This window comes from Mus musculus, chromosome 6, assembly GCF_000001635.26.
Source record: "Mus musculus strain C57BL/6J chromosome 6, GRCm38.p6 C57BL/6J".
In the NCBI taxonomy this organism is placed as follows: Eukaryota; Metazoa; Chordata; class Mammalia; order Rodentia; family Muridae; genus Mus; species Mus musculus.
In genome coordinates, this window is record NC_000072.6 from 13,066,128 (window position 1) to 13,089,562 (window position 23,435).

At 39.6% G+C, this 23,435-nt stretch overlaps 1 protein-coding gene across 2 annotated transcripts; it reads left to right on the forward strand.

Annotated features, from left to right (window-relative positions):
• The first annotated feature begins 3,631 nt into the window (after nt 1–3,631).
• On the forward strand, nt 3,632–23,142 carry Tmem106b (transmembrane protein 106B). Of its 2 annotated transcripts, none has more exons than NM_027992.3 (9): nt 3,632–3,833; nt 4,181–4,287; nt 5,615–5,836; nt 8,909–8,972; nt 11,965–12,124; nt 15,413–15,553; nt 16,286–16,335; nt 17,242–17,295; nt 18,061–23,142. In NM_027992.3, exons 3-9 carry the CDS (start codon nt 5,617–5,619, stop codon nt 18,197–18,199), a joined length of 828 nt encoding a protein of 275 aa, NP_082268.2. In that variant the 5' UTR covers nt 3,632–3,833; nt 4,181–4,287; nt 5,615–5,616; the 3' UTR covers nt 18,200–23,142. The 2 variants fall into 2 exon arrangements, with proteins under 2 accessions (NP_082268.2, XP_006505232.1); XM_006505169.4 differs by having other exon boundaries at nt 3,690–3,876.
• Nucleotides 23,143–23,435: the final 293 nt, after the last annotated feature.

A 23,435-nucleotide genomic window follows, 5' to 3' on the forward strand; every position in this document is an offset into this window, starting at 1 on the left:
AAAGAAAATTCTTTATATACACAGAGTATAAGTTTGTGAGTGCATCTATAAAAATAATTAAACTCAGTTTGCTAATGTTACCCAGCCAGCTTGAAACTTAAAAGTGCAGGCTACGACAGACCTGCATACTAACAATAAACCATATACTTCAGAACGATTGAGAGAGTAAATTATGAATTATTTGTCTGTTTATAAGTTTTAGCAACAAATTTCTAAGGAAGTGACATTTGAAATTTGGCTGCCAGCTGTTAATATGTGGGTGAGTCTCATTCAAGGAAATTATGAGAAACATGGAAGGAACATGCATGTTTTGAAGATTTAACCTAGCATAGAAGAATACCTTATTTCAACACCCACGAAAAAGAGGTTTAATCAGATCACAACTTCTGTTCAGTTACCTCATACTATTTAAAACATTGTTTCTAATATCTAATAGCATGTAGACTGACATGGATCTCAAAATTTCAAAGAAAAAGTTGTTGACATTTTCCAAAATTTTTCTTTTAAAATATTCTTTAATGATTAAAAAAAGAAGAATTGGAGAAAGTCTGTCTAGCATTAAAGATCTATCTTTAAAATACTTTACTGTTTGTGGATAAAAACTTTGTCACAATAATATCTAATTGTTGTGTTTTATAAAAATATAAAGAGAAGGAATATGTTTGGTGGAGGTAAGGTAGGTGTGGGGGAAGGAGGTGCCTCTGCAGGGCCATGCTGAGGTATTGCTTCCCCTGGAGGGACCAGCCATGCAATGTATTCAGGGCATGGGGAGGGGAGTTGAGACAGAAAAAGGTAGGGGAAGAGAGAGAGAAAGAGAGAGAGAGAGAGAGAGAGAGAGAGAGAGAGAGAGAGAGAGAGAGAGAGAGAGAGAGAACAAGAGTAGAGGCTGTGACCACTTGCAGAGAGAGGGGAAGGGGAATGCGGAGCCTGTGTAAAGGCCAATGGGCAGAGCTAGAGCAAGAAGGCAAGAGAGAGAGAGAGAGGAGGGGACAAGCAGCCCCTTTTATAGAGTCAGGCACACCTGGCAACAGGTAACTGCGGGGCAGAGCCTGACAAAATGCCAACACTAACAGCTGCTATACTTACAACCTTTTAAAACAAGCTCCAACAGGGCCATACCTTCTAATCGTGCCACTCCTTGGGCAGAGCATATACACACCATCACATTCTGCTTCCTGGCCCCCATAGGCTTGTCCAAACATATGAATCTATGGGGGCCATACCTAAACATAGCATAATAAAACCATCACAGTGTATGAGCATGTAACTGAGGCACTATAGAAAAATAATATAGAAAGACAGGTGTAATTATGGAGGTGGGGGAAAAGACCCTTACTCTGGAGGCTAGTTGGAGTCTGTCTTCAGTTGAGAGTTAAGGATTCCAGCATAATTAACACTTACTGTGATGTTGCAGACATAGAAACAATACTCATTTTAAAACTGTAAAAATAACAACAAAAACAAAACACCCAATAGAAAGAGTGCATAAGACATCATGTATGTTCTCAGTCCTTGATATTTTAAGAAGCTTTCACAAACGTGTCTTTTTTTTTTTTTTTTTTTTTTTTTTTTTTTTTTGGTAAACTTTTATCTTAACTTTCTGCACCCCTAGGTCGCTTTACATTGTGAGTTGTAATCCTATTCAAGACTCCACAGGAGCTCTAATCCCATTTACGTTCCTTAATGAACCTTTAAAGATTACTGAAAACCCACCCCAAAATGTATGTGTGGCTACTATAAAGACAATGAAGTGTGATTCTCTCTTGAGGAGCCCACAGCCATGTTCTCAGATGAGATTTATACATTCTCTGAGTCCCTTTCATTTCTATTTAAGTCTATGCTTAAACTCTATGTTTAAATGCCTTTTAATACACATCAAGTGGGCTTCATATTGGATCTTATTGAAGGGAAGGAAGGCTGTTCTCACAGCAAGTTTTAGGGCAACTAGTGTGCAACCCAAGGAACCACATCTCAAAAGCAATCATTTTATCAAGTGCACTGCTGGTGTGACTTAATCAGGTATTTAGTTTATGTGTATTTAGTTTCCTTGCAGTGGTTTGAATAGGAACAGCCTCTGGACCCTGAGTGTGAAGGATTGGCCCAAAGGGAGTAGCACTATTAGGGAGGGTGTGGCTTAAATGGAGGAGGTGCTGACTAGGGAGAGGGCCTTGGGGTCTAAGGAGCTAATTCACTTCCCTGCTGTCTCTGATGTCGAACTCTAAGCTCCTCCAGTATCATGTCTGCCTGGTTGCTGCCATGTTTCCTGCCAGGAGCATAACGGGCTAAACCTCTGAAACTGTAAGCCAACCCCAAATAAATGTATTCTTTATAAGAGTTGCCATGGTCTACTTCGAAGCTATTGTTAACTCTATTGAAATCCTAAGAAACTGGTTACACACTGCACACAACTTTACTTTAGAATTCTCATTATAATTTAGGATGAATCTCACAGAGTGAAATTGCCGGACCTAAGGAGGTGAATGTTTTAAATAGTCTTAAAACATCCTGCTTATGTAGATGGAAAATACACAGCTCTCACCTCAAAAGGACAAAGAGTTTATTCTAAAGCCAATATGAGGAACCATGACCTGAAAACAAAGACTTGGGCTATTCCAAATACCAATGTCCCAATGTGATAACAATTTCATGAAACTTTTATATACATAGAAGATGGTCATAAATCAAAATACTTTCCAAATACATACAAGGCAGTTTAGAAGAGCGGGACAAAATTGGGAGCTCCTCGCCCAGTGCAGTTGCTTTTTTCCAGTAGAGAAGGAAAAAAAAAAAAAAAAAAAAGAAAAAGAAAAAAAAAAAAAAACACAATTAAGAGATGCTTACTTCCCAGTTATAACTCTGTTAATTTTCTAGGAATTTCACCAGAAACCCCATTTATAGGGAAGCTATTAAACTCCTTTAGCAACCGCATCTGTTCTTGCTTTCAATTTTATCTTATTATAATCCCATCCAGGAATCTTATGAGCCACTTAATACATCTTGATTATCAGGAAGACAGAAAAGAGGTCATAACAACCTTTGACTATAACACTGGCGAGCCACTAAAATGAGCCACTGTAGCCTCAACTCACTGTAAATTATGACTGGACAATGAGGTGCATGGATTGGGACACTCCTTTAACAACTCACTTGGTCATGAGCTTTGGGGTACAACTCTTATTGCATGCACTGAATAATGTGAATTTAAGTACAAAATCAAAACAAGATTAAACCAAGGCGGGGGCGGGGGTGCGTCTTCCCGGTGACATTAATTTCTAAATGAAAACTCAATAACAAAATTCTGGCCTGCAACTCTGCCAGAAATGTGCACCAACCGGCTCATTCTAACCCCAGGAAGGAAGTTTTGTGTCTGCAAATCTAGACTTGAGAACACGATCGCTCAAAATTGCGACGGTGCACATTCCTCCCCTTTACAAAAGGAATCAGCCTGGTGGAGGGGAAAAGGGAAAACCGATTATTCGTAAGCCAGGCGCAATTAGTACTATTTTGAAACTTTCCAGTCTAGAGAAGAGACAGGTGACAAAACCAGAAGCTTTCACCCTGGCAACTTCCCTTCAAACCGGTGACAGTGCGCATGCGTAGTGTCCATTCCAGGGCCTAGCCCCTCCTTCCTGGGGCGAACTGCGCAAGCGCACGCGCAGGCTCTCCCGGTACGGAGCTCAGCTGATGCAGTTGTTGTGCTACCCCTCCCCCGCAGCTCTCCCGGCTGCACTCTACCGGCGCTCGGCCCGGCCCCGGGACCGGGACGCTGTGACCCTGTCCTGCGGCCCGCACGCACCGGAGCATCCCGGGACCGCGCAGCACTCCGCGTGCGGGTGAGCGACCCGGGCCGTGGGGCCCACGTCCCCTGCCCGAGCGGTGAGGGAGGCCGCGGCGAGCCGGGTGCGGGGTTGTCACCGCGGGGGCCTTGGCTTCGCTCCCGGGGTGGCTCGGGCGGCGCCAGGGCCCTTGATCTGAGCGGCCGAGTAGCTCTGGGGCTTGACAGTTGTAGTTGCAAGGTGACTCGGATGTTGATTTCTTCCGGGGGTTTGTTTGCCTGTGATGCCCTTTGAAAAGCGCTCGTTTCCGTCTCCCTTGAGCCCCTCAGAACTAACCCCAGGTCTGCACACAAACAGGTGACACATCTCAGTTGCATGCGCTGCTGAATTTATCTTTTTCCCAGTTTCTAGAGCATCTGAGAACCGTGTTGAGTTCACAAGACCGCGGTATAAACATTGAGAGCCCGGGGAGGAGACGAAGGGGATCTACCACTCCCTTTAAAAACCTCAAGTAAGTTTCCAAAATGACAGGGGTTACACTTGTCAATAGCCTCAAGAAAAGCTAAGCAAGAAGGCTAGGATTCAAGTGACTGCTTAATCTGGTGTGTACCCAAACCCACCTTCAGCAGAATATGTCAAGGTTACTGTGGGTCTGAGTAAGGCAGCCAGCGGAGACCAGAACCACTTAGCTGTCCCTAGCCTTTTGCCATAAAGGCTCCCATTTGTGGGACACAGTTTTCACCCCTGTGATGACACCACGTGTTGTCTAGTGTCAGCTGATTCTAAACCACCCTGTGTACTCCAAAGCTTCCAAGGTCACAGTGTAAGGAGCCGGTACTGATTACAATTCACCCCTGTGCACCTGTGGCTGCCAAGTGTTGGCTTGGCTCTGACTCGCTGTCATTGAGCCACAGTAAGATACTGTGTGTGTGTAAGTCACAATCACTGATATTTCTGAGCTATGGTACACAGTGTGTACACAGAACTTCTGAAAGTATATTTATTCATTTTTTTTTACTCCTTTTCTATATGACTCAAGTTTTTAAATTTAATATTGCTGTCTACACAGTGAGTGAATTCAACAAGTAGCATTCAGATTTTGAAAAGCAGATATGAATTTCCTTCATCTGGGGTGACCTGAATCACTTAGTATCATTTTATTTTTTAATGAAAAATATTAAATTAAAAGTAGTATCTGTGATTGTGTAGTTCGTATTTTGAATCTGATAAGTGATGGATAACCGCAGGGAGAATGGAATTGTACCATTTAAAATTTTTGTTTGCTTTTTCTATTATTTTGTCTCTCAGAAAACCGGCATGTTGTATTATGTGGCTTTTCATGTTCTTTTCAGTCATGTACTTCTAGGGTTTTATTGACAACTAAAGGAGTATGAATTTAAGTGAGTGAAATGAGTCACTTTGAAGTTAGCTGGTGATATACATATCTGTTGTAACAGGCCAACAAGTTCACCTGCAGTGCCAACTGGTTTATAGTTAAAATATGTTTTTCTCTACAAAAAACTAAAACCATATTTCTGTTTTGAACATGCTAAGAAAGCCTAGCATCTCCATTGACACTGTAAACTTTTGCCAACTGTTACCATTTTAAACATTGTTCACATTACAAGTCTTACAGGATTTGGTTTCATAATGTTCTGTTAGAAAAGTACTTTCTGAATGCTACAAATGGTTTCCTTGTATCAGACATTACTTTGGTTGAACATAATTTTAATCCTACAAGTAATTTGCATTTGCCTAACCCTGTAAATATATCCCATAGGGTCTGAGACTCTTTTTTTCCACATGGAATTTACTGTCAGATTTTTCTTTTTCATTAGACATGGGAAAGTCTCTTTCTCACTTACCTTTGCATTCAAATAAAGAAGATGGCTATGATGGCGTTACATCGACAGACAATATGAGAAATGGATTGGTTAGCAGTGAAGTGCACAACGAAGACGGAAGAAATGGAGATGTCTCTCAGTTCCCATATGTGGAATTTACTGGAAGAGATAGTGTCACTTGTCCCACTTGCCAAGGAACAGGAAGAATTCCTAGGGGTACGTGTTGTAGCATTGGCTGTCCTCTTAAAGGATTCCAAACATTTGCTCAAACAATGTAAAATCTATAGTCTTAAGCACTTCTATTTTCAGAGATTCAAAGTTTACCAGTTTTGTTTAGTCAGAAACACAAAAGCAAACAATTAGTACCATTCCTAAAGCAGTAATAGAAGTGACTTAAGCACATATAACTTTTTTTTGTCTTGCTTGTCTGCTGTTATAGCTCCTATGCACCTATGCACCCCTGAGGATTTTAGTCATTTTTATGTCATTGGAAGCCATATCACAGTCATTTTGCCACAGTGGATGTTAGCAGCTAAGTTGTTCAGTAACTCATTATCTAAACAATAAGTTGCTTCCACCTCAATATTTCTAAAAGAAAATCTATAGTGTATGAAGAAAAGCAAGAGGGGAAAATGAGCCTGAGGTTTGCCATGGAGAAGACAGGAGGAAGAGTCCTATCCCTGCTATTTGTCGGGCGCTAGAATTGCTCTCACAGAAAGGAAAAATAGTGAGGTTATGTTGTACTCCTCTCCTTCTGTAATTGGTAGAAGTCAATAGGTGACCCTGGAGAGACCCTAAAGAAGGACAAAGTGACTGCATGGGAAACTCGAGTCTCTAGAAAGTGCCTTGGGTTAAGTGGGGTTTGTTGCATAGGCTACTGAATGGTGGTTTTATCTTTCTGGGGGTAGGAGCTGCTTAAGAATAGTTGAAGAAATTAATACACCAACGTGGAAGGGTGGGAATAGGATTTCTGTCCATCTAGCCATGTGTTTGAGGTGTGGCCAGGAGGCTTTTTGGTGGCCTGGGCGGGGATTGTGGCAAGTAGATAATCAAGGAGCACTGCAAAGAGGTTGTTGTTGTTTGTTTTTCTATCCAACAATTTAAAGAATAAACTAACCACTTATTAAAATAGGCATAAAAAATTGAGTGCACATGCCAGAAGTGAGATGAAGAACTCAGTTTCAGACATGTGTTTGAGGATGTTGGTTTCCATCAAAGTGAGTTTCTAATAGGCAAGTTGTAAGGGTCTGAATTCGAGAGCATATCTTAGCTTCTGTCACCCATGTATGGTGGCACTTGAAGTGGAACTTAAGACAGGAAAGTTCTGCTCAGCAATTTGGGTAGAAGACAAGGAAGAGACTGTAGCGTGACTTCATTGTGAACTCTGGAACAGGGCAGCGTTGGAGGGACAGGAGCAGAAGAGGGGGCAGCTCGGTGGGGAGGCGGAAGTCTTAATTGTGGAGTCCTAGAAGATAAGCAGAGAGGGTGCACAGAGAAAGAGGAAGAGCCACTGCTAGTGCTGATGACACATGAAGTTGTGTGGGGACTGAGGGGTGCCCATTGGTTTGGTGATGTGGAGGCCATTCCCCAATGGCCTCTTTAAGAGTACTTAGAGGGGCTGGAGAGATGGCTCAGTGGGTAAGAGCACTGACTGCTCTTCCAAAGGTCATGAGTTCAAATCCCAGCAACCACATGGTGGCTCACAACCATCCTTAATAAGATCTGACGCCCTCTTCTGATGTGTCTGAAGACAGCTCCAGTGTACTTAGATATAATAATAAATAAATCTTTAAAAAAAAAAGAAGAATTAAAAAAAAGAGTACTTTGAGTAGTTGCAAGAACATGTGTAGACAGTGTCATAGTGAAACAAACAAACAAACAAAAAAATCCTTTTATGAGCTCTTACATGCTCAAAAGGTGTGAGTAATGGAACATCTTATAGGGAGAAAGGCATTTTGTGCATTTTGCTCTAGGACATGAGGGTGAGAGGTGATCTCTTGTAAGATGGATGAATACCAGATGTATGCATGCTGACAGAAGTGATCCATAGAGAGCGTCCTGGTAACAGAGGAGATGGGTACTTATGGGAGCAAATAGATGGTACAGAGTGCATAAGTGCAGAACAGTGCCCTGCAGAGGGCACAGGGAGCTTCTCCAGTAGGGATGTAGAAGCAGGGAGGTAGGTAGATACTGCTAAATCAAACTCTTGAGGCAGAGCAACTGTGAAATAGAGGGCAGATGGGGCTGTTACACATACCAGCCAAAGGTGTAAGAGCCGGTCCTATGACAAATCTCTAAGTCACCAGCAGCATTGCCAAATAGCACTTAGTGGAAAAGTTTCTGCTGGGCCTAAGGGAGCAAGATATTTCACAATGAAACTCTAGAAAAATGTCTATATATTATTTGCATGAACTTATTCTGTGTCTAGAAAAGTTGGCAGGATAACAGAAGCCCATGGGAAGCACTCTAGGAACAAAGAGATTTTGTTATTTGCTTGATCGGTTGGTTTCAGAAACAGAATGCAGGGGGTGTGGCCTCATCGCTTCCTCCTCAACATACAGGAAAGGAATGTGAGATACTTGTACCCCTTCTTTCTTTAGTGCTATGAGTTAAATGAACTTAACTCTTTCTTCCCTCTGCTTTCTGTCCTGTAACTTAATGTAGGACATCTGAAAACTCTATTCAGGGTCTGTTAGGGACATTCTCTCCATGTGCTGCATTATGAGCCAAGAATGAAGATAAAAGGGGGCGGTCCTGAGAACATGAGGAGTGATGAGTTTTGAAATTGTCATTTTAGGGTGTAAACTAGGAAATGTGAACTAGGAAATGAGTGATTGCAGTTGAGAACAGTGAGCTTTTGAAAGCTTGGGATTTAGAGTAGCCGTTTTGGTCCAGCTATTGAGGATCAATGAATGGGCAGCACCAATGTGTTTCTTCTACCCTTAGTGAACTTAGTCTGATGAATGGAAAACAGTGGAAAACTGTAGATGAGAGAAGCACGTGTAAGTTAAGGTCCCCCGGAAGCCAGGGCTTTTCAGGGGTTTTTTGGTTTTTGTTTTTTAACCAGCAGATTAAAGGATAGTAGAGCCCTCATTATAGTATTTTTGTTTAGTATGAAAAAAGTGTCTTCTCTAACACTGAATAATTTCTGAAGACATGAATAACAGTTTACTAAAGGGCTAAGGAGAGAAGTATTCTGCTAGTTTTGAAACAAATTTCTAATAAAGTGTCACTATATTTTAGTTATTCATGTCAATGCATTTTTAAACCTGCATCTTTTACTTTTAGGACAAGAAAACCAACTGGTGGCATTGATTCCATATAGTGATCAGCGGTTACGGCCAAGAAGAACGTATGTGATTATAAGATTTCTTCCTTTATTGTTGTTTGTATAGTTTTACTTTCAAACTTTATATAAGTAATTACTCTAGTTAGGACATTTAAGAAGAAGAATATGTCTGGTTGTTAAGTTATGCCATCCTGAATGATAATAGTCATTAGCAGATATGTGGACATTTTAAGAGAAGCAAAGGGAGTCTTGAATGTTCTACTCTAAAGAAGCCAAAACTCAGCGCTCCTGGCAAATATTTTTGAGAATAGCTTGTTACAATGAAAAGAACAGAGATTGCAGAAAACCCACAGTGGCCTTGAGAACGTCATAAAAGGCTGAGTATTCATGTGGGTCAAACAAATCTGGACCGTCCCATTACTTGATGGTAGAACCACATGAGCAACATGAATCTACAGTAAAGTAGAAGAACGTGAACTCAGGAAAATGCTGAAAAAATGAAAGACACACAAAAAAGCATATAAAAACTTAAATATATATAAAATTTAAACTGTAGAATGCACAGCAGTAGCTTAAGTGAGACATTGAAGGGTTTAGAAATCAAGCAACTGATAGGAGTCTATGAGATCCGATTTCACAGGCCCTTAAAATATCTAGAAAAATACTTGTTCTATAAAATTGGAAATGTACAATAAAAGTAAGATACCCTAGAAAATACAAGGAAAGTGGATTAAACAGGAGGCACGTAAACATGGTCTATGTTAGTCAGTGCTCTTTTGCTGTGAAGAGACACCATGACTATGCCACTTCTTATGAAAGAAGACCTTCCTTTGATTGTTGCTGGCTTACAGTTTCATTTTCAGGGGTGTAGTCCCTTATCAGCATGGCGGGAACATCACAGCATGGAGACAGGCACTGTGGTGGAGTAGCTGAGAGTTCTACATCTGAATCTACAGAGAGCAGGAAGAGAGCACTAGGCCTGACATGGGCTTTTTGAAACCTCAAAGCCCACCCCTAGTGACAGAGTTCTCCAACAAGGCCACATCTACTCCAACAAGGCCACACCTCCTAATCCATCTCAAATAGAGTCATTTCTTATTCAAACCATCATACATACATAATGAAAAGCTTTGAGCAAAGTAGCAGAAAATAAAGAAAGCTAAACATGTATGTAACATTCTGTATTTTCTATCAAACCACATAGGAGTCAATCTTTTATTGAAGTTTCGTCTGTTGCTATGTATTGTAATGCTAAATCCTATACATGAAGGTCTATACGTACAAGGGACTTCTACTGTTTATAAGCTTTTGTTGTTCAAACCCTATTCCTTGATTAAAAAAAAAAAAAACTATTGGTTGAATAAAAATGTCTATAAGCCAGTTACTGGAGGGATTAGAGGTAGGTGGGTTTTCAGTGACCTGGTTAGAGAGAGAGGGGAAAGCAGGAGGAAGGACAAGAGAGAGAGAAAGAGAGGGAGGGAAGGAAAGACGGAGCGAGAGAAGGAGGGAGGGAGGGGGCAGGGACGCTGCCATAAGAGGAGATGGGGATGAGCGCATGGCCAGGAAAAACAGCAGGTGCACAGCTGGGGAGGCAGCCAGGCCTGCAGTTAGGAGAGTAGACTAGCGGTTACAGCTCAGTAATTGTCAAAGCGAAATAAAATAACCATGGTCCGAGTCTCATTTATTTGTAAGCTAGTCAGGGGTAAGCTTAAATTGGTTACCATCTTTGGCTCAGGAATTTCAATTTTGAAAAATATATATTAAAGGTAGTTATCAAATATAGTAAGAGCAGCCAGGCATTATGGTACACACCTGTAATCCCAGCACCAGAAAGTAGATGCAAAAAGGTCAGAAGTTCAAGGCTCTAAGCTCAGCTCTAAGTTTAAGGTCTCTCTAGGCTTTCTAAGACCCTGTATCCAGTAACACAAAGCAAAAAGTGTGTGTGTACACAGTTAAATAAATAAAACCACCTAATAACATATAGGAGATCTAGCAATGTTAAGATCTTTGATCACAATCATTTTTAAATTCCTTTTGTGCCTATGGTGTTTTCTGCCTATTGGTATATTGTAGGCATAACAAATGGGAGTTGTTGTTCATTGGTGACTTGGGGCTCATAGCTGTAAAGATTTAAGGAACCCCTCAGTGAAAGAGTAGGAAGAAGCTGGTTTGTTCCACCCACCAGCATGGACTCAGTGGTGGGATTTGGTGAGATTCTGTTCATTTGCTTTAGTTCTTTTTAGCAAGCCATTTTCTTTTTCTTAGGAAGCTAGAATAACTAGAAAAATTATTAGGATATTTTAAACAGATGTTATAAGGTAGATGGATGCAGTTAACTTAGTTGGGGCATAGGAAGTTTGAGGGGAGGAGAGACTGGGCAAAATGACAGGTCACCAGGAAGGGCAAGGATGGAGGACTCAGAATGAAATAGGCCTTTCACAGAGCGCCATATGTTCACGTGACCAAGAAATCTGAAGCCATAGTCTTGAGTGTAACATTGGAGAGCATACACATTTCAGAGGCATTAGATGGATAGTAAATGCAGGTTAGTTGTCTTTTTGTCTTATATGTGCCCAATACTGCCACTTGTCTCAGGTAAACAGAACAGCGTTAGGTTGATCAGTGTAAACAGTATCTGTAAAACTGCGTGCATTAGTGCTTCGTGACGAGCACTCAGGGTTTATCAGGGCAGGGAGTGAGGCTATCCAGAGCAAGGCCTGCTGCAGTGAATCCAGATGAAGGGGTGAATTCTGGGCTTGTAAAGGGTTCTAATTTAAAATCTGGATTGAAAATCACTCATTATAAGTAATGAATCAGTTCATTATAAGTAATTGTTTCATTATAAGTCTGAGATCTCATTTTCTAAAATTGACAATTAAGCTTCTAAAGAGATTATTTTAACCCTTATCTAATAGTCTTAGAGTGAATATTTTGTAAACTTAAATGTATTTTCTTGGGGGTATATGTGGTAAATTTCAAATGAAAATAATTTCCTGAAATGTTGTTCTATGTAGTTTTGGATGACACATATGTAAGGATTCTATTTTCCTTTCAGAAAGCTGTATGTGATGGCGTCTGTGTTTGTCTGCCTGCTCCTGTCTGGATTGGCTGTGTTTTTTCTTTTCCCTCGATCTATTGAGGTGAAGTACATTGGAGTAAAATCAGCCTATGTCAGCTACGACGCTGAAAAGCGAACCATATATTTAAATATCACGGTAAGTGCGTGTTTGCACTGAAGGCCTTGACACCATTCTTGCCTTGCTCAGCCGCCCAGTGGCTCTGCTGAGAGAATGAATGCTTGCTAATGACCCCTGCTGCTGTAGTTTACATGACTCTGCCTTGGCGATTCCACTACCATGTCTGCTTCTGCCAAAAATGGAAAGGAAGCTCCGTTTTTGTACATTGGGAATCATTTAGCATTGAAGATGTCTTTTGTAGGAAGATCAAGTAAACATTTTCTGGTAAAGGGGAAAAATGCTGTCCATTTACTTTTCAACATTTGATTCCAAATAGGTAACAAGGTGCTAGCCGTTGACTCAAAGGATGTGATGAGTACAACACTTTTGCTTTCTAACCTTTTATGAAAGAAAAATTGTCAGTCTTAACAGACTTGTACTCGACTCTATTCAAGATGGAGTTTATATGATGACCTGATTGTTTTAATGTGAAAATGGCTATGGGTTTACAACACATGTGACTTTGAAAAAAGGATTATATATCCTTCCAACTTTGAAACTTCACAGCTCTGCTCCCTGCATTTACACACACATTAGCCTTTGGCTGTAAAGAACATGGTGTGCTAACCACTGTATTGGGACGGGGAGGTGTGTAACCACCTGTGCCATCACGGTGGCTCACACCTTCAAGTTCAGAGTGTGCTGTGGTCTCTTGGGAAGTGTTCTTAAGAGTATGTCATTTCCTTTTAAATAACAGTGTCATGAAACGAGAATGCCTCTTTGTATTTTAAACAATGAAGCAAGGATTATCACAATTTTAGATATTTACTCATAATCAAATTAAGGAATATTGAACTTTAGGTTAGAAATAGGATTTCTGTTGAGATGAAGAGTAGGCCTCACTAGAAGATATTGAAGGAAAAGACTGACAAGGTCATAGGTCAGAATTGTATTATTCCTGCCCCTTGAGGTAAGTGCTGTGCATTAGTGAGTGTTAATATTGACTGTCAGTGTGACAGGATCTAGAACCATCCTGGTGACAAGCCTCTGGGTATCGCTGTGGGCATTAGGTTGAGGTAGAATGACCTGCCTTAACGGTGGGCAGTCGTGTTTTATGAAATGAGTTGTTGAACTGAACCAACAATAGAGAAGGCAAACTAAGCAGCAGCATTCATCATGCTGTGCTGGCTAACTGAGGCTATGCATTGTGACCAGCCTCCTCAAGTGTCTGCCAGCGTGCCCCACCCCCGCCGTCATGGACTGTAGTTCTTTAAACTATAGTAAATGCTTTTTATCAAGTATTTGGTCATAGGAATGTATAAAATAACTAATACTTCCATTTATAGTAGCTAATTACGTATGGGGATTCCCTGGACCAAACCAAACCAGAAACAAGCTCTGGGTCTCCTGTCCCATGAGTTCTATTATCCCACCTTGTAGAATTTTCTTCTGCAGTTCTACAGAAGCAATCAGCTCAGGTCTTTTTAAACTAACTCACTTCTGACACTGACCAACTGTCAGCAGCCTTCAGACTTCACAGTTTAGAGGCTCTGTCCCAACACCCTCCTCCCCACTTTCCATGTCAGTTTCAGGTTCAGACCCCCAAAACGTCTAGTAGACTATCAGTTGGGAGTCTCATGACCTGATCCTATGTTTGCTTAACTTCTCTGAACAACTCATAAAACTCAAAGGAGCAATATACTTACATTCACTGGTTTGTTCAAAGAGGCTATTATAAGGGCTACAGGCCCACAGATAGATGAAAAGGTAGAGTAAAAGGCAGAGGGCAGAGGCTTCTGTCCCCGCGGAACTGAGTGTTCCGTCCTCCCAGCACAGGTTTTCTCTGTGGCATTGGCCCCAGCCCCTTTTCAGCTCTTATGAAGCATTAGCTGCATCAGCATGACTGAAGGATAGCCAACTGCAGATAGACAAAAATCCTGCTCTAATGTAAATAAGCTGAGAGTTGTCAGCCAGGAGCCAATGTGTGTCATAGTGCCACAGTACACTCACTGGCACTGTGCTACTGAAATACTCAATGTCTATGACTAGACCCTTGAAAACCCCAGAATACATAATGATTTTGACTCTTCTGTGAAAACTTAATTCTCAACAATATATATATGCAATTGCTAACAATGTATATACATCCCCCTACTTATAAACCTTTCTTTGTTTTATCAAGCAGTCTCATTCTTATGTCTGAAAGATACACATATGCTCCGTACATTTCAGCTGAGTTCACACTACATTTTTCTGCATGAAAGACTTTTTCATTGGCTAATTTTCAAAGTGATTTGCTCTAAGAGTTGTGAATGTAAAGCATATAAACATAGCATATGTGTGTGTACTGCTATGACTAGAAGGGGCAGGGCAGAAGCTTGAAAACAGAAGACGGGCACTGACAGCTCTCCCAGAGGCCCTGAGTTCAATTCCCAGCAACCACATGGTGGCTCACAACCATCTGTAATGGGATCTGATACCCTCTTCTGGTGTGTGTGAAGACAGCAACAGTGTGCTCATACAAACAAACAAACAAACAAACAGTGTGCTCATATAAATAAATAAATAAACAAACAAAATACAGCAACAGTGTGCTCATATAAACAAACAAACAATTAATTAATTAAAAAAAAAGAAGTAGCAGCAACCAGCTGGAAACCTGGAGCCTTTTTATCTCTTCATATGGATCCAGTATAAATCTCTACAGGCATGTAAGGTAAAAGCCATTTTTTTTTTACATAGGCTGCTAATGCCACTCATTTGGTAGTTGTTCTTGCCTATCATGCACAAGGGTCTGATTTAGTCCCTATTGTCACACAAAACCTAGCTTCGTGCTGTAAGCCTGTAATAGGAGCTCTGTAGAGCTGGAGATGGGAAAGGTTCAAGGTCATCCTTAGCTACATAGTGAGGTCAAAGCCTGCAGGATTGTATGAAATCGTGTCTGAAAAAAAAAAATGGACTTTCTTAAAAACAAAATGTAAGTACTGACCTGTTGTTGGTAGAGGCATGTATATAATACATAAGAATTTAAATAAAAATTTAAAATGTTTAGTCCAACTTTTGCTAAAACTATAAAATATATGTTTTAACATTTACTTTTCCATATTTTCCTGTAGTATATTTTCTGGGTCTTGTTTTCAATAATTTGAATCATGTTCATTATACACATAGTTCTCTATAAATGTTCTTTAACATTTTATTAATATTTTCTTTTCCCAGTAAATGAGATATAGTTCCAAGTAAAGTCCATTTGGTTTATAATTCTGAGTTCATATTTATGTACCTATGTAAACATAGTGTGTATTTCCTGTCTCTGTTTTTTTGCAGAACACACTAAATATAACAAATAATAACTATTATTCTGTTGAAGTTGAAAACATCACTGCTCAAGTCCAGTTTTCAAAAACCGTGATTGGAAAGGCTCGTTTAAACAACATAACTAACATTGGCCCACTTGATATGAAGCAGGTAAGCCTATTCAGGAGTTGAGGGGGTGAAATGGGTATTCACCCTGTGTAATGCAGAATGGAGCGGGGTCGGGGGCCTCCTCAAAGACTTGACTTGGAAATGTGTCCCAGAAAAGTATAAACCAGATTTATTAAAGGAAAGATTCCTTTTTTTTTTTAAATTAGATATTTTCTTTATTTACATCAAATGTTATCCCCTTTCCTGGTTCCCCTCTGAAAATCCCTCATCCTCTCCCCCTTCCCCCTGCTCACCAACCCACCCACTCACAAATCCTGGCCCTGGCATTCCCCTATACTGGGGAATAGAAACTTCATAGGACCAAGGGCCTCTCCTCCCATCCGTGACCGACTAGGCCATCCTCTGCTACATATGCAGCTAGAGCCAGGTGTCCCACCATGTGTTTTCTTTGGTTGGTGGTTTAGTCCCAGGGAGCTTTGGGGGTACTGGTTAGTTCATATTGTTGTTCCTCCTATGGGACTGCAAATCCCTTCAGCTCCTTGGGTCCTTTCTCTAGCTCCTCCATTGGGGACCCTGTGCTCTGTCCAGTGGATGGCTGTGAGCATCCCCTTCTGTATTTGTCAGGCACTGGCAGAGCCTCTCAGGAAACAGCTTTATCAGGCAAAAGAAAGATTTCTAACTTTGAAAATTTAGACATAGGGGTAACATGTTTGGTGTTTGGATCCTATCCTCTGTTTATGTGTTTTTCTTGATAGTTGTTGTTTTTGCTTTCAGATTGATTATACGGTACCCACAGTTATTGCAGAGGAAATGAGTTACATGTAGTAAGTTTTGGATTTTAGTATCTTTACCTTTTTGTTTTCTTAATTTTTATAAGATTATCAATTAAAAGGACCACATATTGCAATGCTTGCCCTATTCTCTAAACATGCTTTTCTTTATACAGTCTACAGCATAGATAACACAGATGCATAGATAAGATAGATAGATAAAGCCATCAAATTCATCTTTATTTCCATAATTGTGTGTATGTATGTGTGTGTGTGTGTGTGTGTGTGTGTGTGAGAGAGAGAGAGAGAGAGAGAGAGAGAGAGAGAGGGAGAAAACATTATATATTGTTATTTAGTTACTATATATTCTTGGTGCTTTAATATAGGAGTACTGAAATTTCTAATGTATAAGAATACTTTCCCATGGACTTGTACTTCTGTATATGTTGCATTTGTGAAGACACACACACACACGCATTTGTTCAAGGCGGGGTTGAAGTTGAATTCTTCCTCTATCAGTCTCTACCTTATTCTCTAAGGCAGGCCATGTGACTAAAAATCTAGAGCTCATTGATTTGGTGAGGCTGGCTGGCAAGCAAGCCTCTAATAGCCTGTTTCCAACTCTAGTCCCAAGTTTCTGAGTGCATCCTGCCTTGCCTGGCTTTCTGCCTGAAGGCTTGGCACCCAAACGCAAGCCCTCATGCCTACAAAGCAAGTGTTTTCCCGCCGAAGCCACCCCCCTAGCACGACTTTTAATAGTGTCTCGACAGGCACAGTAACATGGCCCAGAATCCCAGGCATTACAGAGGCTGAGATGACGAAGGTTTCTGCGGCCAACATAGGGAGATTTCATCTCATAGGAAAAAACAAAATCACTATTCAGAGTCTCTATTAGGTTTAATAGAACTTTACATTGATAATGTAATGACAGTGCTCTTTCTATTTTAATTTCTTTAACAGTGATTTCTGTACACTGCTCTCCATCAAAGTGCACAACATAGTACTCATGATGCAGTAAGTATGGCCATGCCTGCAAAGGTAGCACTTGCTAAGACTGTGCTCATAATGTCTGCTAGGGTATGTAAACCCATGAAAGCCATCTCAGCTTGGCTTACAGACTTACGGGAGTGCTATGTAAAATGTAGTGTTTTGGAATTTAGCTACCTAGAATGTGTTTGCTCAGAGCCACAGAGATTAAAAGCCTGCAGAGATTGTAGGAGTTCAGGCAAATGGCAGGGTTAGCTCAGAGGATGGTCACACAGCTATTCCTCCCTGACCTTGTACGTAAACCTACAGCAATGAAGAGAAGTAATGCTTTGGGTTTATAAATTGGTTATTACCTATTTACATAAAATATTATTGCTTATATTTGATATTTTTGTCCTTGGCTGACATTTAATTTTCCATTTTCCTATGAAGAGAGGACCATATGATTCTTTTAAGCATGTAATAAACTTTAATTACATTTATATAAATTTTAATAAATATTTTATATATTCATATAAATATGTTATCTGTATTGTACAAGCAGATAATTATTGGATAGGGTTTGCTATGTTAGCATTTTTGAGTCTGTTGGAAAAATACTTCCTAAGAATCTATAATGTCATCTTAATATCAAATGTTCCATAACTGATAATTATAATTCACAATTAAGTAATTTTAGGGAATTAATTAACTTATGATATATAAGTTCATATTTGATTGGTATTATCCCCAGATAACCCTTTTGGAATAATTTTTATATAACAAATATTCTTTTGTCTATTTCATTTTTAGAGTTACTGTAACAACAGCATACTTTGGACACTCTGAGCAGATATCTCAGGAAAGGTACCAGTATGTCGACTGTGGAAGGAACACGACTTACCAGTTGGCCCAGTCTGAGTATCTAAATGTCCTTCAGCCACAACAATAAACTCTAAAGGAGATGTGGTTAGAGCCGATGACACACCTGAGACATCGTCAGAACTGTCAGTGAGGAGGTACTGCCTAGAAGGACATCTTTAATTAAGCACGTCTGAAGTTCACACTGGGATGTCGAGGGTCAGCTGACAGACTGTGGGCCTTGTGCAGTTCCTGCACTCTCACTTTCTGTGTTGACGATTTGCTCCTACCAAGAGCCTTTCGTCCAGCTTAAGTTAACTGATTGGCTTTCTTCTCACCTTTGTTCCCAAGGTGAAAAATTGAAACTTCCGTAGAATACAATAAATAATTATATAAAAGTCATAGATTTAATCTATATATCTATTGATAATATAGTTCATTCCTGAACATAATTTGAAAAATAACTTCTGAAGATTTTTATATAAAATTACTGAAAGCCTATTATTCATGGAGAACTTTTAAAAACTGACCTGTTTTATAAATTCCCATTCTTACATGGTAGTCTTTCAACTATATGATAACTTAGCTATTAGCTAAATGTTTTTAGCCTTTAATTTCTTGAAATTCTACTGATTTGCATGTTTTGTCTTATTTCTAGCTAATGGTTGCATAATATTTACCAACCATACCATTCGGCCACATTCTGTTCTACATTTTGTAAGAACCTCTCAGTATGTGTTTCATGTATAACTTTGTGAGCTTTCTGTGTGATCTTCAAACATATTCCTTTAATGTACAATATTGTAAATAAAGTGCATGGCTTTTATACAGCTTTGATAAAGGTCAAATGAAGTAGTACAGATTAAGAATAAAGCAGGTTGTTCATAAACAATAAGGTAGGAAATTGAAATTAAGAAACCTATAAAATATCAGTAGGTTCCGCTACATGTTGGATCTGACATAACATAGATGCACAGTAAAACATTTCGATGCTCTACTTTTTATATTAATTATATAGATGCTTTTCCCAGCAATTAGGTATCATCAATTTTATGAATGTTTTAGGGAAGAAAACCATTTCTTTCTAGAAATTAGTCAAGGAATAATTTCATTGAACACTGGTGACTACATCAAAATAAAACCTATAGTTTGCTTAAAAAATTTAATCATTACCCATCATCCTGAGTCGATGCTTCTAGCAGTTACAGTAAACATTTATTTTTTAATTTTGTCTAACATGGTTTTCAAATATGATGGACGTATTCATCTTGTTGCTTTATATTTCCAGTGTCATTTTTGACCAAGTATTTTCCTTATTCACCCAGCAAATTTCCAGTGCATTCTGTTTTCTTATGTCAGAAGTTGGGTTTTCCGTTTCCCATACCCAAGTGCTTCCGTTGGTTGTGATGTGTGCTCTGTTCCTCAGCCTGGCTCTCAAGTGGAAAGCAGAAACTCTAACGGCTTCACCCTGCCCTTGAAGCACTCGTCATCTTTCCTTAGCAGTCACCTGCATTCGCTGTATGAGGGAGCTTTGGGGTCACCCGTGGTCTGTGTGTGGCCACCCTTCCCGTACACCCAGAGCACCCTCTGCAGTCATTCACGCTCTAGTCAAGCTGGGCTTTGTTTGTTTGGTTTTTCTTTTCTGTGCTTGCTGGTCACCTCCATTCTTGAAGCTGCACAGTTGGCTGGTTGTGCTTACATTTTTCAAATCAACCTCATTTCATTATATGCAGTCTCTCCTTTTTATGTAACTGTCTGTGAGTCATTTGTTTCATTTCATTTGTTTTGTCTAGAAATGTCTACTCCTGTTACTTAAAAGTTACCACTGTCTTTAGTTTGGCTACTCAGCTGAACACTAGCCATAAATACGTGTGAGGTGTGCAAAATCATCATCCATCCATCTCTGCAGAATCGCCCTTTACCTAGGCCTCATGTAGTAGCCACTTTCTCTGCCCCTTCCATGTGTATTTCAGTCCAGGAGAGCACTGTGTTCTGCCAGAGTTCGTGGACAAGGCCTACTGAGGCAGGACAGTACAGTCAACTTTACTCCCAGTGATTCAGTTTCAAAAACCTTTTCGTAACTATTTACATTGAAATTTCTATCTCAACCAGTTCTAATGTCTAGCTTTAATAATGCCTGAGTCATTTGAAAACCCAGCCTGCAACTCTTCAACGAAAATCAAGTAACTCCTGGGTAAGCCAGGCTGCTAACAGCTGTAAGTTAATAAAACTCAAACCAAATGAACAAACAGCAGCTGAACAATAGCCATGGAGACATCTGCAACTATGAGTGAAGCTTTGTGCTTTTCTTAGGTCTGGTTTAGCTAGGTCTGACTTCGGGCAGGGAGGAAGAGTAGGTATTAATATAGTTTTATATGAGCACCACCAGAGCTTAGCCAGGGACATGATGAAGACATTACCATGTTGCCCCATGCTCACAGGGGTAAATTCTGTTCTACACTAACCCAGCACTGCCCCAGGCTCTGTGTGGACAACACACTGGCTGTTGCTCTTCTGTCTGCTTTTCTTATGTAATTTCTCAACAGGACACTGGGAGGATTTGGTTTAAAATTATATATTAGTAAATCCTTCAGTTGCAGCCAGAAGCTGCTTCTCCGACTCTCTTCTTATCTGTGCCCTATCAATTACAATGTCCATTGGCAAGCCATGGTGACTCAGGTTAGTACAATTACACATTGAAAAAGTGGCCGGCAAGGTGGGGCAGCGGTTGAGGATGGTGGCCACCAAGCTTGATGACCTGAGTTCAATCTTTGTACCCCACAGAAGGCGGAGAGAACTGGCACTCTTCTCGGATGACCGTTCACGGACAGTACAATACCACATATATAGTGTACACACACATACAAATGTGTCGATGCCCATTCACAAACAGTACAGTACACGCACACACAGACACATACAAATGCATGAAAAAATAAAGTAAAAGTTTTTGAAGTTAATAGTGATGGCTAAGATTTTGGTAGCTTTGAGTTGCTATCTGAAATATTTCTAAAAGTAAATTAAACGATGTAGAATCCTTCAGAACCAAAGCTGGAGCTTAATTTTTATGTGTTAATATTTAATACTTCACAATCATTCCAATAAAAATAAAACTGACATTTTTGGTGTGAATTATTTATAAGTAAGATTATTACATTTGAGATTTGAAATACAGAGCTGAAAATACTAGACATGAGATAAATTTCTTGAAATTGCTTGAAAGACTATCTTGCCTGAGGTGACATTTCATAGAACATAACTGTATTTTGTTATCAGTTTTCCTTTGACTCCTGTTTACCCGGTCTTAATGAAGTAATTCTTTTTTCTTAAAACCTATTAAAAGAGTAAAATATAACTGACTTCAGATCTTATAATTTGCACTTAGGAAATGGTGGTGAAGTGTAAAAGGATGTGGGAGGTTGACATCCAAACACCGTCTAAGTAACATTAGGACAATTGGAACTTGGCCCTAATGGGCCTTGTGGTTTTTAGCCTACTATGGAATAATTTTGGCTATTATGTTGGCAGGTGTGCCGACTTTTCCATTCTGCCTTTTAAAGTGCTTAAATCAACTGGTTGTTAACACATTGCGTCTTATTTTAGAAGATAGTTTCATTCATATGTTTTTAAAATAGGAGTACCTTTTACATTTTCAAATACATTTTTGTCTTCTTTGATAAGTAATAAGAGCTAAACATTTAGCCATTGGTTTATAATCAAATGGTAAACCGTGATGCCTGAGACACTAAAATGCCATAGCTGCTTGGCTCAAAGTGTGTCTTAGAGTGGGCAGCCTTATTCCTCTGACTTTGTGAAACTAGATTTTAAATGAAACATTTATCTTTAACTTTCTAAAGAAAATTAGTACATATCTTAGAAAGCTGAATAAAAAAAATCACTATTTCTTCAAAGTTGTAATTTTAGATTAAAATAAATGTATTTGTGATATACTTACTTGGCTCAAAAATTTAACTTCTATATCAAAGACCTATTTACATTACAGTCTTCATTCACAGTTTCTGGTTGCAACTACTTTGTGTGGTTTTTAGCTTGCTTAGAGAACAGGTTTCACAGAAGAGCTCTGACGCTTATCTTTAAATTCGATAAAAGCAACAGCAATGGGATTACTGTAGGAACACAAATAGAATTTCCATGTTTTAAGCTGTTCTTGTTCCTTTTTACATGTGTTAACACAGACTCCAAGCTGAAGATACAGTGTGGTTGGGGTTCAACCCTCAAAGCAGTGCATAGACAACGTAGCAATATTATGAGGAGCTTCATAGTTAAGTCTTAACTATTCTAGAAGGAAGTTGTTGCCTTCTGTTTAATTACATTCATGAAATGTGTTTAAGTGAAATATTTTCAGGATATTTTGTATGCTGTAAAACAAAAAAGGAATTGTATTGTGCCAATGGCCAAAGGTAATATTACTACCATGTAGATGATGACAGTTCAAATTGTCCCACGTCACCCAGAAGTTTAGAAACTAGAAGTCTGGGAGACACCACATCAGTTGTATTGGGTGATTCTTAAGTGCTGTACACGCTATTCATCTTGTCAATGTCCAGCACAAGAAGGAGCGATGCCAGGCAAGCTGCAAAGATGCAGAATTTCATGACGCAGGCTGGTGTCAGACATAAGTATCAGCCAGTCATGTCCGTGTGTTTTATCTTAGAGTTTCACTTAGAGCTTCACCCTTAAGAGTTGGAAAATGATTTGGGATGTGATAGTATTCCTAAGCTCTGACAGTCGATTCGGATGGTGGAATAGAGAATGTAAGGTCCGTTCTGTATGCTTGCTCTTTAGCGACCTCCATTATGTTACATCTGTTAAATTCATTATTTGTACAGTTCTGAATTATTATGATTGCTGTTCATGTAGGGAAACATGGTTATGATAGGAACAAGAATAGAAATGTCCCCAATGCTATTTTTTAAATTCACTTGTAACTGTTACTCTTATACTTGTGTATGACAAAATAAAATTTGTAAAAAACACTTTAGCATGAAAAATAAAATTTGTATCAACAAAGTATTTGGGTCATCCTCTTGAAATTTTGCCTTTGTGCCTCTGTGGAGTCCCAGAACAAGCCTCAGCTTTGACTTCTCTTTCTTTGATCTTCTAGAACTTCCATTTTATTCTCAACTTCCCTCATTCTCCCCAGGCTTTATCTCTGGAATCTTAATTGTGGAATCCCTATTGCTATTATCCCCTTATTCTTTACCGGGGGGGGGGGGGGGAAGAGGCTTGGTCCTTCTGCTAGCGTTGAAATGCTTAATTACCTGATGACAGCCTAACTTTGGAACCTGTGTCTCAATCCCCTCCCT